The sequence below is a fragment of the Mytilus trossulus genome, chromosome 10, assembly GCF_036588685.1.
Source record: "Mytilus trossulus isolate FHL-02 chromosome 10, PNRI_Mtr1.1.1.hap1, whole genome shotgun sequence".
NCBI classification, from domain to species: Eukaryota; Metazoa; Mollusca; class Bivalvia; order Mytilida; family Mytilidae; genus Mytilus; species Mytilus trossulus.
The window spans coordinates 37,940,287-37,959,769 of NC_086382.1; the positions used below are offsets into that span (position 1 = coordinate 37,940,287).

A 19,483-nucleotide genomic window follows, 5' to 3' on the forward strand; every position below is an offset into this window, starting at 1 on the left:
CCTCCTTTTGAAGTAGCCTAGTCCAACAGACAGATACATTGGTTATCTGCTGGACCAGTGAACATAACAATGACTTCATGGTTCAGCTAACAAACAAGCTAACCAAATATATTACCTTTAGCTACACACTCAATGATATAGGCTGTAATAGTGAATTATACTAGCATCTTGGTATATTATCTGAGTGTCACAAAGAAATTATTTATTTGTCTGCAATAGTCGGTATTGGTTGTTGCTTAATGTCAAATACATATTCAGTTAGAAGTAATATTATGTACTTTTCAATGTTTCTTTGCAGTTGTTTTGATATTATCATTTGAAGGGCGATTCCAGAAATGATTATATAAAGCATGAAAAGCACAATGCAAATTATCTTTTTTAACCCATCATGCAAAAGAATTAACATGAGAATGATTATCTCCCCCTATTGCTAAATTTGTTCTTCAGAGCAATTTCTGTGGATTCATTTATTTTTTTCAAGTATTCAGGGAAAAAATATATTTTCTTTGATATAATATTTCATAGTTTTTCCATAGTCAAGTCTACAGAAAACTGTTCTTTGTTGAACATAAAATTCATGGTTCACATGAAATCAACGAAAATTGGTATCCCATAAGTAATAATGAATCCACATTTTCAAAACCTATTCTTCTGGAACACCCCTCATATGCAATGGTATAGATATTCATATATTTAAAATTATGCTTTGCAAACTTTATTTTGATTAAAGATTTTTCATCTGACAAAAATAATCGTGGAAATTATAGAACTTTTAAAAATGTAGAAGTAAATCTTTTATCTTCAGAATTTGAGAAATAAAAATGTTACTCTTTGCAATTGAATTTATACTCAGCTCACAGCTCATTTTTCTAACTTGGATGGTTTTTTTTCCATTTTTGCCAGAAATTATGAATTGGCAATGAAAATAAGTTGTGAGTGGTACTTTGTACAAATTTTAGATAAAACTGAAACATTTAAAAAAAAAATGTATTTATATCTTGGGAAAAAATTATTCAGATGAAAAATGTTTGTAGCTTTTTTAAACACATGTAGAAAATCTTAATTGTATTAACAGGCATGTCAACTCATATTTGAATAAAATTTACAATTTAGGGCTGTTCCATTAAAATATATGTGGGAGGGTAGGAAGGGACTTTCAAAATATCCCTACAAGCAAGAACCAGTTTTAAATTATTTTGCATAGTGTAATAGAAGCATACTGAAAAAAGACCCATGATCCACATTCAATTAATAAACTTCCCTTCCCTCCCACACACATTCTAATGGAATAGTGCTTATGATCTAGAATTTTAAAAGGCAATGAGTTGGTCATTTTGAAAGTATATATGAGTTGACAAGCCACAGTAGACTTAACACTAACTTAGACATGCATGATTGTATTGTTAGGACTTGATTGATACCCGGTTGGGACTCAGGAAAGATCCACGGGATGACGAGGTAAAAAATATATTGTGTTGTTTATATTTGTGAAGTAAAAATACACACATAACGATAATAAAAGGTACTAAGTCATGTTTCATTTTACAAACCATGTTAAAAATAAAACAGTTAGTTAAAATTGAGGATGTGCACTCTCTTTTAAAAGAGCTACCAAATGTGTCTTTTTCTTCTTTTTTTATTTCTTTTCTTCAATAGTGAACAGTATAAATATTTTTTTAGTGTCAACTATTTGTTTATATAACTTGTCAATTCATGTTCTGTATGCAGATATCTAAAGGTTTGATGATGGCCTCATTGGCCAAGTGGTCTAGGTAGTTCTACTACTGATATCACTATCCAGTCAACACTGAGGTTGTGAGTTCAACCCCAACCCATACTGGTGCACTTGACTCCAATTCTTATTGTCTAGGATTGTCACTCTGGCTTCCTCCACCAATAAAAACTTGCGGCCATGAAATAGCTTAAAGTGGCGTTAAAACACCAACAACCAATCAATTAATCTAAGTGTTTGAAATGTTCATACCCCATACCAGTTATTCTTGATCTAATTTTTAATTGATTAATAAAATCAACTTCAAGTTTGTGTGATTAAATGAAGTTTATGATTACTTTAGATAATGGGTCAACCTTAAAAGTATGCTTATGATTAGATTTTATAGATAAATGTAATTGGAACGTAAACTTAATGTAGGTCAAATGTTTTCCTTTTGACAGGGTTGTTTTGACCATGACCTATTCTTCATGGGTAATGTGGAGGGTTTACTTTAACATTGATTGACTAAACCTTTAGTAATCTTGATTTTGATTGGATGATAGATATTGTTACTTTTATGTATTTTCTTATGAAAAGAATACTGATATTTGTATTTAACCACATCTAGCAATATGAAAGGGGATCTTATAAAACCATATCTAGTCTTGAACATGCATGAAATATTTGCCACTGGACGTTAAGCAACCAACAATCAATCACTTTATTACCATATCTTCCATGGTGATTGCAGAATTTAATGCCTTATTTTATTTTGCATAACTCATGTAAAATAAATAGTTGACAATGGATACTTCCTTATTAGAATATAGCAATGAAAGTGGATTGCATTTATTTATAGGAAGTTGAGCAACAATCAATCAACAAGTCTTTTTTAATTATAGGATGCAAAGTCAAAGTTCCAGAATGTTATAGCATCAACTGTGATGAAAAATTCAGTGACCAGTTCATTGAGGACAAACTCTACCGACAGACTATCTCTCAGTTCTAGAGAGCCATCTACAGAAGGGTAAGAATTAGATAGAGCCCTTAGTTCTAGTTAATCAAATGTTTGTAATCAAGCAAAAGTATATGGCAAAACAATTTTATTATAGGTTTTTCCCATCTAATCTGGTGTGAAAAAGTGCTATTGTAGCCATTTTCACATGTAGAGTGGGGTGCCCATATTCGCCGGGGACACAATTTCGCCGTTTTATGATTTTGAGGTGTAAAAACTTCAAAGGATGGCTGAAATGAAAGACATATACCGATAAATGATATTGCATAACAAATATGATTATTTTTTTAAACTGAGACAAAATAGCAATAACAATGTTTGCACAAGGACTGCATTCAGTGCTGGGAGTGTTCCAGTACGGGGTTGCTTCTTATACTGTGATAAGCTGGGTTTGCATATTCTGCTGGGTAACATAAACGGACAGAAATACAGAGATTTTGTGCCTTAAAACATTGCAGTCCCTCAATTTGGTAATCCCCCACTTACGTCAATATTGCCAAGACCCTTGTACATGGACGACAACACTAGACCACACAGGGCAAGGATTTTAACAGAGTCCAAAGAGCAACAAGCCATTTACACTATTTTTTTACCTTTCATGTCTCCATACATAAAACCTGTCAAACATGTCTGAGACGCCATTAGGGGAAATTTCGATCCCAGAGATCCACCTTCACAATATTTTGTTGATTTGAAAGTGGCATTTGTTCTTTAATGCAACAGATTTCCTCAACTAAAGTTTTGAAGGCTTGTAACGAGAATTTTACACCGTGATATGAAATTGTACCGGAAGAGAGGTTGTTACACATGCTATTGACTCTAACATTGACATTCAATTTGCCGATTATACCAAAGATTATGTATAGAAAATTTTAATGATATTGGGTGATCAATTGTTGTAAAAAAATAAAATCACAGTAAAACTTGAATTCTGTTTCTAAATTGTGTAATTTACACTATTTCTATGAACCAAAAACCTACATGCATAAAACCTTCATAAGTGACCAATATTCCCTTTGTGGTTTGTTTATGGTATACATTAGCAAAATTGCTATATGGTTGTTTTCTTTTTTTTGAGGAATAATGGATTTTTTTAATTTGAAAAAAAATCGATGCAATAAAAATGAGTGGTGCTTAACTTTTGGCGGACTGTATATAATGAAATTGATTTGATCAATGTTGTTTAAAGCTGCGGTTTGTTGGTTTTAAATAGATGTGTAAAAACGGCGAATAGGTGTCCCCCATTGTCAAAAAATCAGGAAATTTCAAACACCCTTTAACCTAACTTTTCAGATGATTATTTTCAAACAAACACGTTTTCAAGCTTAAGAATATTTTGCATTTGAAGTTATCTTCATACAATGTCATATAGAAATATCAGTATACTTCAAAAACATTTAGACCTGAACATAAACTGTAGAAAACATAAAAAGATGTGGCAAAAATGAGCACCCCACTCTATCCTTTTTTTTGTAAAATGAGGAAAGATTTGTATTTAAATTGACGAAGTTCATTTTAAAACATTCTTTTCATAGGCTTGTCATAAAACTTACTGAATCACAGGCTTCTCAAAGAACTTAATGAAACACTGGCTTATCATAAAACTTTCTGATATTTCTGGTGAAAAAATTTGTGTGCCATTAAGAATAACAATACAATGCTTTACAGTGAGTAAGTGACTATATTGAATAACAGCATTACATTTGAAAGTTGCTTTTCAGAAGATGGTATAAAAATTGTGCTTTATCAAAGACTTTTTATATTTAATTCCAGAGAGAGGTCTTTAACAGTTACAAAACAGAATTCCAAAGAAGAAGAGGCATTTCAAAAAGGGTATGTTTTATATTAAGCAGTTATCCTTTTTCGATATAAGCAATTATAGTTTTCCTTGCCTTTTAGGCATTCCTAGAACAAGAAATGAACAGAAAATTATAGTGATTCACAGCTGTCTTTATACAACTACATGCATGTATAAAACATAAATATTTGATACAGATTTGCAACATTTCTGTAAACAAAGTATAAGGTAAATATAAATTTACATCTTTTATATCAAAGCACTTCATTACTGATACCTTTTGAATCGTTGAAAATAGTGCGGAAATATGAAAAAGGGAGATGTTGTATAATTGCCTATGAGAAGACTATTTACCCAATGCTGAATGATGTGGATTTAAATAGCTCTGAAAACCTTTAAGGTTTTATAATATAGTTTAAAAGAAGCTCATTAGGCCACACCAAATTAAATTCTTGTTCTTCAGACACTTTCTGTAAAAAAGGATGGCAATATTTTTATTTATTTTTTCTTAATTCCAGATTTGAGCAAGGCTACAAAGCCCTAGTTGGACGAGATTTGGCTAATCTAAGAGAACAACAGAACAATGTCAGTAACACACTGGAGAACATCATGGATGAAGTGGAACAGGATACAGAACAAGAGGAAAAGTAAGAGATAAAAAAAAGGGAGATAAATCTTTAACAGTTTACTACTGACTGCAGAAAACAATAATTTTAATTTAACCATTGGCAACAATGGTAGCCTTTTAAAGAAAGTTGAAGTTTTAACAAAACTTTGCTAGAATTAAAAAACAAATTTTAGGACAGCATTTTTTGTAGTCCATACCAAAAATTATAGATTTCCTTTTGATTGTAACCTTACATGATATCAACACAATGGGAGATAACTCTGTAGTTTAAATCTTCACCAGGTTATTTCAGTTATGCATTCATAAAATATCTTTCAATCTTGAACAGAAGATGCTGAATTTTAGGAATTTCAATTGAAAAAATTATGAAACATAAAGCACATGACCTTAGACAACTGATTTCTGTGTTGAAACTGTACAAATTTTCAATTTGGGTAAAATATTCCTCATGAATAATTAAGACTACATTAAAGTGAAATGTTATGAAATTGAAATGCTTGAAAGGATTTACCTTCTTCTTCTTGAATGCATAGGCAAGTTTAAATAAGCCAACAATATATGAATACATTCAGGAAACCATTCAACTAAAATTAGAAATTATCTTTGGGCCAGAGTTTTTTGAGAGTTACAAAATAATTTTTTTCAGGTCTTTGCTTTACCTAGTTAATAGTTGATTGTATCCTGCAAATAAGCACATGAAGAAGGTATTAATGCTAACTATCAATTTTGTATTTACAGGAATTTATCAGAAACAATTAAGGAAAAGTTTTGGGAGAATGTGCCATCATGGGACGTTGCAAGCAAGAAACTCAGAATGACCATGGCTGGTTTCGTGTTCTTTATGGCATTATGTAGTATTGTGTTGTCCTTCTTTCCTTATGGACAAGCAGCTATGCAAGTACAACCCCAGTACAAACACATGGGACAGCCTCCATCATGAATCAAATCAAGAGAACTCTGGTATTACATTGTTGATGGTTTTTATGCATATCTGTTATGTAGCAACTTTGGGAAATTTTAGATGGTTGCGTTTTAGAAGACGCTATTTGATACCTCATTTCCAAATTTAAGGGCATTTTGATTTTATTTTTGGTATCAGTTTTAAAGAATATGTATGTCTCCCTCCAATCAGTGCCACGTCTAGGGTTTTCAAAAGGAGCTAGTTAATTGTTATTTATTACTGTTAACTTAGAACCCTCATCTTGTTCCAAAAGTTTTTTTAAAAGCTGTTAAATAATTTTCCCTGTATACAAATGTGTTTGAAAAAAACATTATACACAATAAAATTATCTGTAAAATTTTTGTATCAACAAACATGTCCCCATTGATTTATAATTAGATTTTTATTTTTTTATAATGTTGATGGTTTTTTTCATTTATCAGGAAATATCTTTGATTAAAAATAATTTGTGACAAAATTAATTTTATTGTCATTTTATTTTTTAAAGTTAATAAATGTGAACTAAAAGGTGCTCTTTTTTTTTAAATAGTTAACATAAAAATCATTAAGGTAACATAGATGAGGGGGGGGGACACCTATGGTGAATTTTTGGTGAGATAAAACGAGTAAATTCTTAAACAATTTTTAATTACTTTTTGGACATATACTTCTCATAATTTTTTAACTAAATATGAAATAATTTTATTAACAAGATTGAAAAACCATATATTACCATTGGAAGTTGTCATTTATTTCTTGTTTATTTTTTTTATTGATGTTTAAAAATTAATGATTTATTTAATTGAAGAAATCCTTAAATAAGAAATTAAGATCTGTTTATATATTTAATAGCATAATCAGAGAAACTGTCATAATTCCAATGGTCAGCCAAATAAAGGATGGAGACGGTCAAGTTTTGATATTTTTATAATTTTTTGTAATTGTGAATATTTTAATGTTCATGTCTCAAATGAGCTGCGTCGAATAGAAACAGACCTTTTGGAATTCAATATCATGATAAATATGAAATAACTTATTTAAAGTTATTTCGGGTTGAAAATATCTAAATACAAAGTATGCAACTGTTTGAAAATTGAGTTGATATTAGAACCCTACAAAACTGATATTGAACTTTGATTACATATTTTAATGTTCCGAAATCAATCAAAATCTCATACTGTGGATTCATTTATTTTTGTGGGTACCAATTTTTCGTGGATTAAGAAAAACTTGCATATTCGTGTATATTTAATTTCGTGGTTTTGCTGAAGTCTGCATACAAACCTATAGAAAAGTTATCATTCATTGAATATTTAATTTCCTGGTTTGACTGTGCCCACGAAAATCCATGAAAATTGGTATTCAACGAATAATAATGAATCCACAGTATACACTTAAGTTTGATTTCTATACGAAGCAGCTCAAATGTTATCTGTTTCAACAACTGTGATAAGTATTTTATTTTTCGAGGTTCTATAGAAGCTGGTTTAATATAGTGATATTTTTTTTAAGTAATTGATAGGTTTTGAATGACTTAATTTGAAATATGAGTTATTTCCCTTATATACCATTGTAAGAAATATACTTGATTTTCTCATTTGAAACATGGGAAACACACAAGTCTGAAAAAAGGTCCTTACATGAAATAAAAAAAAATCAGAAAAAATCCTTTTCTAAAGTCTAGCAAACCATATAACTAGCTTAATTTTTACTGATTATAAATGAAGGATTTTGCCTCTTAGGCCACGGTTTTTTATTTTGTTGGTTTACTGATTTTCCCCATGAAAAAGTCGGGTCGGTCGGTCGGGAAAAAAAAGAAAAAAAAATCTTTCAAGACAGAAAAAAAAGCCAAAATAAATATACATTTCACCTTTCTAACAAAATGTTTTTATGCTATTTTGTCATCATTTCAAATTTTAGTTCGATGAAATATTCTTGCTCAGCTGTCATAAATATCGCATGACATTGTCTAATGACTTGCCGTAAAAAAGGGGGGTGTTCACAGACAAAAACGAAATTAAATCGTCTTTTCACAAACAAGAAAAACAAATTCGTGTAGCTCTTAATCAATTCCAGAAAACTTTGTGAGTAATGATCTTCAAAAACGAAAACGGACAAAGAAAAAAAAGTAAAAAACATCGTACGAAAATAAGTTTCAGCACACGTGTCAAAAACGTAATAGACTCGTCCACGGAAAAAACGAGAATATCGGGGTAATCTAGTGTCATGCATTCCCGTTTTTAATCCAAATGGACGATATTTTTTTTTTATTATCCATGAAACAAGAAAATTCTAAATGACTTGTTGATATTCATAACTTTTACTTCCACGGTGCTTTCCACCTGTCCACATTTGGACACGTCTATTTCTATGAGATTATGCATCTTACAGATTGATGACAATTAAGGGAAACGAACTTATTGTGTAATGGGTTTTAAACACTGATTTCGTTCCGCAAAATTATTTGCGTAAACGACATTTCAAGGTCAGTTATAATTGATTTGTCTATTTTTAGAAACGTAAACTGGAAGTTTTATTTTTTCACAACAGAGAGTGTTATCAATTTTGTTAGTGATTCATGCATTTCATTTCATAAAAAAAGAAGAATTTAATTATTTTTCAGGGATAATGTATTTGTTTGGGTCGGCGGGAATAAAAATCATGAAAAGTCAATTTTATTTTTATTCTAGGAATCGGCAAAATCGGGTCGGCGGATCCGTAAACCAACAAAATAAAAAATCCTGGCCTTAGCCCTCCAACATGGTAACAGAAGGGCAGTAACTCTTAATATAATTATGTCAATCAAAATCTGTCTTTTGTTTCATACAGTTTTGTGGTATTTATTTCAATGTTAATCTCTGGAAGATGAAGACAACATTTTGATGTTTTATATTTTATGTTGACATAACTGCAATTAGCAGTATTTAAAATTCTATGATTAAAAATATGTAAGCCAAGATGTCTGCCTTTGTTTTTTTGTTTTTTTGCTACAGGCCTTTCCAGTTGAGGAATATGAATTGTATAATAGCAGGTCCAGATGAATTTGTTCTGCTTGCCCCTTCTATTTCTCAGATATTTAAGACACTAAATGGTAACATTGATAAATGTGTATGTGCAGTATAGTTAATGACTAAATGTATAAAAGAAGATGGGTATAAATGCCAATGAGACAACTCTCCATCCAAGTCTCAATTTGTAAAAGTAAACCATCATAGGTCGAAGTACATATTTCTGTGACACAATCATCACACTCTAAAAATGACCATATAAGATTGAAAGAAAGGTTACAATAGTTCATAGTTTGAGTCATTAAAAATTGTTGTACATGTATAACCAAAATGACAACTTCTTAGAGCATTTATTTAATCACAATACATGTATAAGAAGATATACCCACTCGACCCATTCTGTTTCTTTATGAGAAAAAGGCACTGATAAATCCCAAGAATTTCAAAGTCAAAAACTATGATACACATGCATCTATCAAATAATAATATTTTTAATTTTTAATTTTTTGGAAATTTGTCTTGCATATTTGGTTATGGGCTAAATTTCTTGTATTAAATGCAGATCTACAACATCTGACTGATTTTGAGATGTTTCCATTTGTATTTTCCATTTGTATTTTGATTAGTGTCCCAGTAATTTTCAAATTATATTTTAGTACATTATGTCCAGTTCAAAGATGTTAACATTCATAAATGTCTTTTAAAAGATTTTGTTCAATTCACTTGATGTATGTATATAATAGGCATTTTAGATCAGATTTGTCAACGGTGACACATACTTGACATAAAAACTTAAATTTCTGCACTCAAGTGTTCAGATTATAACATCCTATTTATATATAAGATCAAATAGGATTAATTTTGAAATTATTAAAAAAATGTGTCAATAATTTTTCTGTTCCAGCTACCAGACAATGACTCTTATCATACTTTTTCATATTTGAATTTATGGTGAATAGATATAAGAAGATGTAGTATGACTATGAGTGCTAATGAGACAACTCTCCATTCAAGTCACAATTTGTAAAGGTAAACCATCATATATAAAAGAATAGGGCCCCAAAAATGACTAGTGTAAAACCATTTAAATGGGAAAACAACAGTCTCATCTACATAAAAGGAAAAACAAGAAACACTTAAAAACCACATCAACAAACAACAACTACATAACATCAGATTGCTGAGTTTGGAAAAGATAGACAAGATAAGTGATGAATGGAATAATTGCAAGGTGTTGATGTTTGTCTTGCAGAGTTCACATAACTTTCATGGTTCATAGAATTTAATTTCTGTTGAAAGTTCATTTCTCAGACCTATAAACAATAGGTCAACCATGACTGTTTAGTGTAGATTTCTATTGGGGAGGGTTTATCTGACCTACATCTCATTAGCACTGTCCATTGTTCTTTCTTTTTTATAGAATATTAATAATTTCAAATATATATATGAAATCTGTAAAATCTCAATTTGGGAGAGACAAATGCAACTCTCAAACTTTATAAATTTCCAAGTTAAAAAGGGGTATAACTCTAGAAAGGAAATGACTCCAAAATTGAAATTGGTCTGTATTGTGATTCTAACATTGTGTTGTAGTTTCTTAAAACTTAAAATGAGACTACCTTGAGTATGCGTAAACAAAAGGGAACAGACCAACCATAAATGGTAACACTTAATGGCTCCTATGTCATGATAGGAGCATAATCACACCAGAATCGCACACAAACTTGTTTAATCTTGCTACATTCATTCAACCAAGTCCTACAAAACATTCTTTTTGTTTCAAACTTGCACTATTTACAATTGTTAACAATGTTGAACTATTACAAGTAAAAATCTGCTGCAATATTTTTGCTCATGTTAAAGTTTTTGTCTTATTCAGTGGTTTATTACTCTAATCCTTGTTAATTCTCATAGAAAATTTTATAGTAATGTTTTCATCCTGTTATGTTGTTCATGAGCTGACAGGCTTCTCAGTTTAAGATATAGACTGACATGTCCAGAATTTACACATTTTTTATTTTCATGCATATATTGTGTCAGTTATTGTCTCCTTTAATTGAATTGTCCTCATTTTTTTCCGAGTCTTCAACTTTTTGCAGAGACTCTACATAGGTATAGGGAATAGGTAGTGGCAGCATTAACTAACTTCTTTAGAAGGTGGAGAACCTGGATGCTTCATATATAGATGCCCTATTCTGAGAAATGTTTTATCTGTCACATGTCCAGTGTTACCGGACCTCATTTTTCACGGTTCATTGCTCAGTGTAAAGGTCCAATTTTGTAATAAACTACAAGCACCTAGTCAACTATAGTTGTTTGGCAGGATTGTAAATGGTGTATGTCGGCATAAATACACAATTTAATCCTGGTATTTAGGATGAGTTTAATTGACACAATTTCTTGTTGATGTCCTTTACTTTTTAATTGTAAATAGTTGAGCTAATTAACTTTGGTAAATTATAAACATGTCACAACCTTTTAACTTGGGAGAAGTGTTTTAAAACTTGACATTGGCCATGTTTTAAAATAAAGGGAGATAATCCATGCACCATTCAATTTTTCTGTCGGTCTATAATTGCAGACATGATGTGTTTTACTATTGTTGAAAGATGTATGGTTAACTATTGTTGCTAAATCACTTCATTTGAACTTTGATGAAAAGTTGCATTGTATTGTTGGCAATCGTTCCACATTTTCATATTAGTTTAGTGTTACCAGGAAAGGCATCATAGTGCAGAAAATATCTGCAGACTAGATAAAAGAATTTTTTATCTATTTCTTATCTACAAAACACTCATTTACAGAACGAAATTTCAAAAAAAGACTTCCCTGGGTTCTATGTGTGTTTTTATTTTAGAGCCTGTAATGTGTAATACAAATGCAGTTGGAAAAATGCAAAAAATATTTGGGTGTGATATTTTATCAAGGCTACTCTTGTGTGACAAACTAAATCTGTTGTACCTTGTGCATGTTGTGATGGCAGTAAAACCAACAATTATTCTTTCAGTGAATGTTCACTTCTGTTTATGTCTTTTGATTGAGTTAAGCCATTCCAATTGATATTTTATGGAGTCTTTCTATTTTGTGGTGTTACACTATTATTTCAGATAAGGCTGAATTAACATACTTGGATGTTTAAACCCCACTGCACAAGTTTGCACCTCTCATAAGTTCAGAATCTAATGTTCAGTAGTTAACATTTTCAATTGTTTTCTATATAGATAAGAACATCATTGGTTTTGTAGATTGTAGATGCTACATAGCTGCTATCAATATCTATGTAGAAACTATAGGCTAGCATGTTCAATAGACAAAATCCAACTAGCAGTTACAATATTGAACACGGCCCTGTACATATACATATATGCATCCAAAGATTTATAAAACTACACAAATATTTTATTAAAATTTTATTTGTAAAACATACAATAAGCACCTTCTTGTTGCTATTTTTAACAATGAATCCATGGAGTTTACAGGTTTAAATATACCTACAATAAAAACAATATACAAATATGTTGACCTACTTATAGCACATCATTTGCACCACCATCTGACCTACTTACCTGGAATTCATGATTATCACATAGAGAAGTTTCACTTCTTTACATGCTATATATAAAAACAAATTTCAATTTGTTGGAGATGCCATTGTGGGGAAATATAGCTTGGATAAATGTGGTTCTATAATTAAAAATTTTATGAATGGAAAATGTATACAATGATTACATGGACATTAAAATTTGATAATTACTATAAATATCTTTAAATTACAAACAAACAAATAATTTGACATGAACTATCACCAATGAAAATGAACCACATTTCTCCAGCTTTTACCATTGTAAACCATATAAATTTTAGCAGAATACAAGCTCTTAACAAATTTTAAAAAATAACAATGCAAACAAGCAGAAGGAACATGCTACATCCTTACATTCAATTTGTAAAATCTAAATATTTTCTGAACATGCAATTTCTCAATTCAATAAGTCCAAAATTCAAAATGTGAAATTCAAAATTTGAGGACCAAGAATATATGGTCCAAACCAGAGGATAATAAATAAATTGGCATCTCCAACAGATGAATATAAATAGAACTATGATATGAAAATAAACATGCCCAATCTGTTAACCCTTTATCTTGGCACATTAACAGGAAATATTACATAACAATGTATAACAAATTTATACTGGTATAATAGGGTCCAGTCTTTATACAATTATTTTTACAAATTGTGTATTGCACAGCGTCCTCCTTCAGTGTAAAATTGATTCTCTTTAAAAGTTTGTCATGCTTAAGCTCCTCTTCATTCTGTTTCCTATCAGTCGACTCACTTTATCTGGCTGTGCAAACACGGGGGTATTCTGTACAAGGCACTGGGTAGCTTCTATTAATTTTCTGAAGAGAAAAAAAATAAAAAGTTAGGATGTCCTATACAGAATTTGATATTGACAAATCATAAAATATGTTACTTTTCAAGATTGAATTTTACAGTTTTACATGAGTGTATTATAATATAGCATTAAAACTGTGATTCATTTTTTTTTAGCATCCACTGTTGCAGGCTATTACTGCTAGAATTGTTGCTTTACAAACATTTTTTACTTTATCTTGTTTTGAAAGATGCACAACGTCAAATTGCATTGCAAAACAATCTTTTATGCTCATTGTTGGAGGCAATATGGTGACCTTTAAATTATTCAAACTTTGTCATTTTATCTCTACTAGATAGTTCATGTTGCTTCATTGGCTATCCTATCACATCTTATTTGTATAAAATCAGCAATTCTTATAATGCTTCTAAAAGTTAGGGAGTCATTTAAGTACCTTGATAACATCTGGTTTTTAAATCTTTCTTCATTCAGTTCTTTTCTAAGCTGGGCTTTAGATTTTTTTGCCTGCGGACACAAGACAGGATGTTGTGATATTTGTGTTGCTGATGGTCTTTGTGTTGGGTCAGGGTCTACCATACTCTGCAAATAAAAACAAAACAATAAATTCATTTTTTTCAAAATCAGGAACATAAAATAAATTGTAATTCAAAAACACTCTTTGATTGATGTTAAAATATATACAATAGACATTCAAGACTTCTATCTTTACAAAACAAAATATTGGAAACAGTTCTTTTCCATTTTTCAAAACAAAAAATTATAACCTGTATCAAGCTGCAGATTGCATCATATAATTTTAAAGGTAGTTATTTCCAATCTGACCAACTTTGTCTAAACACAATTTAATAAATAAATGTTTTTGGTCATAATCATTATTTCCCTACTTGTTCTTTATAAACTTTGACAACAAATGCTAAACTTACTTTGATAAGGTGGTTCATTTCTACAGTCAGGTGAGGTAGAGATGGTAATTCACCACGTCTGATGGCATGCCACTTAGGTCCATTCTTAGGTAAGGGATATCCACCTGCCTGTAATAGAAAAATATTGGTATGAGTACAAATGAATAAATGAAAGGATAGGTAGGTATTATCTCAAAGCCAGCATCAATTTAAACCGCTAGTCAGGTGTGACGAGTAAATATATTGATTCCAACTAGTGAACAATTTCAAAATTTTATATAGTCCTATAAGGATAAATTTTGATATTTTGTTTCCAGACTGGCAGATGAAAAAGTTTTTGGCATAGACTTTCAGTTTACTGGTAATAATTTTCTTTAAAACTGATAGATTTCACAACATTCAAATTAAGTGATAGACACAAATAATTATTTTAACGAAATATGATCCTTTGGAATTTTTTAGTTGTTTTCATTTTCATTGTAAATTTGATCACTTTGAAAAGCATTTCTTCACTATATCTAGGGACTTGGTGGGATTTTTATATATTTAGACAACTTACCGCTTCATACATAGTTAGTCCCAATGAGAAGATATCAGATTTCGTCAGGTTCTCATAGTCATCATTGAGAATTTCTTTTGGTAAATATCTGCAATCTCCGTCATCAACTGTTGGGTTAGACACTGATGTTACATGACCTAAATCTCCTGAAAAGACAAAATTTTATATAGGTTACAACAGATGTCAATAAAATAGGTACAAATATTTGGACAAAGCTTTCTATGAAGTTGAATTATATCACTTCATAAAGTTACAAATTTCAGATAGACCCAGTTAAGATCCTTAACTCTGGGCAATGTTATCATCCAACATACTGAGCTGAATTTTAAAAATATGTACCTCATTAATTATTTAATCTTCACAAAAGAACAGATAAAATGTAATATAAATTAGGCCATTAGATTTCTCATTTGAATTGTTTGTCATTTGTTATTTCAGGGCCTTTAATAGCTGACTATGCATTTATGGGCTTTGCTCATTGTTGAAAGCGGTATGGTGACCTTAAGTTGTTTATTTCTGTGTCATTGATTTAGTTTCTTGTGGAGAGTTGTTTCATGAGCAATCATTCCACATCTTCTTATATTTAATATCCAATATCTAGAGTACTTTTTATAAAATCATTCACCAGGTAACAACTTTTTAGTTTTACATGTAACCTTACTTACCAATTTTATATGTTATAGCTTCCTCTACTTCATCATCTTCCTCCAAAGATTCCATCCCACTCTCAGGAGAGTTCAAAAACTTAGGGTTCCGATGGATGAACACATTTCCTGGTTTGACATCAAGATGGACAAGGTTCTGGGAGTGTATATATCTCAGTCCCCTTGACACTTGAAGGAGAATCTGCTTGAATTCATCCTCACCCAATTTACGGCCAGTCTTCCTGTTGGTATCAATTACATCAGCTAGACTTCCTCCTAAAAATTTAAATTTTAAGTAAAAAAACAATTTCATAACTGAATAAATGAAATCAAGTTCAAGAAACAGTAAACAAGTTTGAATATTTAACACAAAAAGGTTGACTATTTCCATTACTTTTTGTATCTTTAAGGTATTTAGTTCTTTTTATCTGGAAAAGGTGGTGCACTATTCAGTTAATAATTTACAGTGAGTGTTAAACTCTGTATAACCCATTTTTGGAACCAGTTTGAAATTATGAAAGGTCCTCCACTTTCAAAACTTTTGAAAGTACCCTAAAATGAAGCTCTTACCATTACAGTATTCATTCTGTATATACATATAATCATCTTCAGCCCAGGCAGAGTAGTATCTCACGACATGTTGATGTTTTCCAAGAACAGCATGTGCATACACTTCATTCATGGCATTCCTCCTAAAAGCAAGATAATTTTTATTATTAAAAAGAATATATAAACAACACACCTAGGCAACACTCAAATTTTCATTATACTTCAATATTGACCCTACAATGGTCCAAAACAATCAAGCTACAGATTTCAAGTCAAAATATGCATGTGATTTTAAATCATTGTATTTTTTACCAGTATATTACTTAATAGTGTAAAATGTCACTTTACTTCATGTGATATCATTATTCAAATGCAAATTTTTTTTTCATCCAACTTTAAATCTCTTAATCAACCATTTGTGTAACCTGGTCCGTAGTTAAACATACCTATTTGTAACCATTCAAATTTCAACTGTTAACCTCTATGGTAAAACCTGTCATTTTCAATCTAAGTACACATTAGACACTTTATGTATGATGATTGGAAAGAAAATATAACTATAGATACTTACTCATACTGGCTCCCTGCTACTGGTGCCTTGGACTTCTTTATGGCATATGTACATCCATCTAATCGGTGTATACATTTGTAAACACTTCCAAATTCTCCGTCACCAAGTTTACACACTTCGTGAAACTCTTCATTATACCGTGATGTGTTGATTTCATGCAAGGCAATTTTCTGAAAGAGATTTGAGAAAATAATCATCGCTGCTGCTAAAGAAAGTTCTAGTCATCATTTATCAAATGAGGAATGTGAACATCTATCTTTTTATCTCCAAACCTCTCATAATTTCATTGGTATCTATCTGCAACTTTAATAGAAGTTTCCAATTGTTATTTGCAATATCTTTCATAACCAAACAACCTTTCAGTAAGTTGACAATATTTTTTTTATTTTTTAAATGCTTTAAGTTTATTCCTTCATTTTACACCTGAACTACATTTATACAACTGTACATACCTTTGTTGATGGCATATCTATTTCAATTTCATCAGCTGAATCTTCTAATAAACTCCTGAAAATAATTAAATAATGTTTAGATCATAGTATATATTTGTTTAGGGGCCAGTTGAAGGACGCATCCGGGCGCGGGAATTTTTTGCTACATTGAAGACGTGTTGGTGACCTTCTGCTGTTATTTTTTCTATAGTCAGGTTGTTGTCTCTTTGACACATACAAAATGTACCCCATTTCCATTCTCAATTTTACCCTTATTTTTCAAAACTTAAACCCACTAAGCTTTAAAAAAAAAACAGTACTAGAAATGAAGAAAATTTGGGTTATCATCTTCATATATATACGGAAATGCTATGTAAGGACAATAAACAATGAAACTTGGAATTATGCTAAACCTGAACTTTGGTCACGATGGGAGCTGCTGCAATTTACAAATAGCAATTAAAAACTCGGAATCTATTTTTTTTTAAATGATCAGCTTCTGTCATCATGTAAACCCCAGCTAAACACAATGCTATCATCAGACAACAAAAATCTCCAACTTGACAGAAATCAAAATTTAACCCTTTACAAAAGAATGAGTCATCATTTTATTTCTAAACTTAGAATGATGTAATTTAATAAACAAATTGTTGAACTAGTATGAAACTTGGGACTATATTTACAAAAGTAAACTATCTACTAATATACACCTTAAGGTTGATTTTTGTACCTTTTCAAATACATTTGAGTAACTTGTGTGATATGCTGACTGCTGTGAATTTTCAAATTATTCCAACTTTTTTCATGTCAGATCATAAACTTAAATCCTGTCAAACATGCTAATACAACTATATCAATACTTACTTTTCCATTTGCTCTCTGCTTCTTTTTATACTGGCCATGCCAGATGACACTGAACACGATAAAGGTCTGTTGTTGCATGGTGTAAATGGGTTGACATTGGCTTCCACTTTTTCGCCATTTTCTTTTGAATTTGATTTTCTTTCATCCGTCAATCTCCTCCGTCTAGCTTTTTGTAATAAAGATTTTGGTGTATGAGGTGTATCAAATAGTCTTAATGCTCTTAGCTTACGTGATGGTGGTGAAATCGGACACGCTTCGTCCGGAGAGATGACATGTTTTCCAGGGGCTGGCACTCGCTGTTCGTCATCCTCCACGTCACCATCATTTTCATCGTCTATTCCAAACGGAATTGGTGATAATTTCCGCGAACTAATAAATGTCCTTGCTGAACGTGATGTTGAATTTAAATATGGTGTTGATATATCCACTTCCAAATAATCTGGCTCATCATAACTTTCCATACTCGGTGAATGAAATGGGCTAGACCCACCATCGTTCGGGCTGAACTCCCCGTCGGAATCATGAAAATTCAATGTTTTAACTAATCCATTATCTCTCTTTCGCAAGGCCGATCGCCTTCCTCTACGAACTCTTGGTTGTAACGTTGACATTTCCAAATCACTTTGTTATTATTGTAAATCCAGTTTTCAAATGAAATATGTTTACAAAATTCATGTAAATATAAATCCAAACCACGCTTGTCGTAAATGGCGGGTCTGTCGATCATGTGATTTTTATGACCAATGAAAATCGTCCTCTGTAAGATGTTTATCGCACTTACCAATCGGTATAGTCTATTCCATTGTTATCAGAACAGCCTGGGGCAATATTTTATTATTCAAAAATTGCAATTTGCTTTACAATCAACAAAAAATAGTAAATCTGTAATACTTATCGAGTACATTATACATGATCTGTTTATAAAGAATTATGACGGAGTACGCTGCTGCTGATGATGACAAAATAGCATAAAACAAATTTCACAACAAAAAAATGAACTACAACAATTTCTAAATTCTATCACCTATAAATCCATGATTGTTTTCCCTTATTACTGTGTTAAACTTTTTTGAAGTAAGAAGGATAAAAGGAACAATAAAAAATAATAGATTTACACACGGATATATGTCATGCATGTGTTTGATCTTTTTTTTCTGTCTTTTTTTTTGGGGGGGGGGGGGGTCAATCGTCAAACAATAACGAACAGCAAATGATCCAGATAGTCTTGTTTTTTTACAGACAAAAGAACGTGGCCGAGCTCAACTAGTTCAGAATTTTTCCCTTTACCACCCAACACCATATCATATGGTCTATATATACACACAAAGAAAAACATTACATGAAAATTAAGCATACACAGTGCAGTTACGAATAGATTTAAATCTAACTCGAACAAGGCTTATACATATGAAGCGACATCATACTTTGCCAAAATGTGTGCTCACTTTTTAGGAATTCAGTA

At 31.1% G+C, this 19,483-nt stretch overlaps 2 protein-coding genes across 7 annotated transcripts in view; one reads left to right on the plus strand and one right to left on the minus strand.

Moving 5' to 3' along the window:
- Window positions 1-7,831, plus strand: part of LOC134687308 (inositol 1,4,5-triphosphate receptor associated 2-like) — a 126,824-nt gene extending 118,993 nt beyond the window's left edge. For 4 of the 6 annotated variants that reach the window (XM_063547484.1, XM_063547486.1, XM_063547485.1 and 1 more), the window contains 5 exons: window positions 1,408-1,458; window positions 2,617-2,741; window positions 4,503-4,562; window positions 5,046-5,174; window positions 5,894-7,831. In XM_063547484.1, coding sequence (XP_063403554.1) covers window positions 1,408-1,458; window positions 2,617-2,741; window positions 4,503-4,562; window positions 5,046-5,174; window positions 5,894-6,095 — 567 coding nt within the window. In that variant the 3' untranslated portion in view covers window positions 6,096-7,831. The remainder of the gene's footprint in view (window positions 1-1,407; window positions 1,459-2,616; window positions 2,742-4,502; window positions 4,563-5,045; window positions 5,175-5,893) is intronic. The other 2 variants (XM_063547487.1, XM_063547488.1) reach the window with 1 other exon arrangement.
- Window positions 7,832-12,498: 4,667 nt separating this feature from the next.
- Window positions 12,499-18,763, minus strand: LOC134687311 (wee1-like protein kinase). Its single transcript, XM_063547494.1, has 9 exons — window positions 18,022-18,763; window positions 17,179-17,233; window positions 16,727-16,896; window positions 16,177-16,298; window positions 15,628-15,882; window positions 14,963-15,108; window positions 14,425-14,532; window positions 13,935-14,080; window positions 12,499-13,505 (listed from the first exon to the last, which is right to left on the minus strand). The coding sequence occupies exons 1-9, from the start codon at window positions 18,630-18,632 to the stop codon at window positions 13,385-13,387; spliced, it is 1,734 nt and encodes a 577-aa protein (XP_063403564.1). The 5' UTR covers window positions 18,633-18,763; the 3' UTR covers window positions 12,499-13,384.
- Window positions 18,764-19,483: the final 720 nt, after the last annotated feature.

Coding starts and splice junctions, on each gene's coding strand:
- LOC134687311 (XM_063547494.1), bottom strand. CDS start 18,632: ATGTCAACGTTACAACCAAGAGTTCGTAGAGGAAGGCGATCGGCCTTG. Junction 16,299..16,726: donor GTAGCAGGGAGCCAGTATGA/GTAAGTATCTAT, acceptor TCTTGCTTTTAG/GAGGAATGCCATGAATGAAG. Junction 14,533..14,962: donor GACTAACTATGTATGAAGCG/GTAAGTTGTCTA, acceptor TTTCTATTACAG/GCAGGTGGATATCCCTTACC.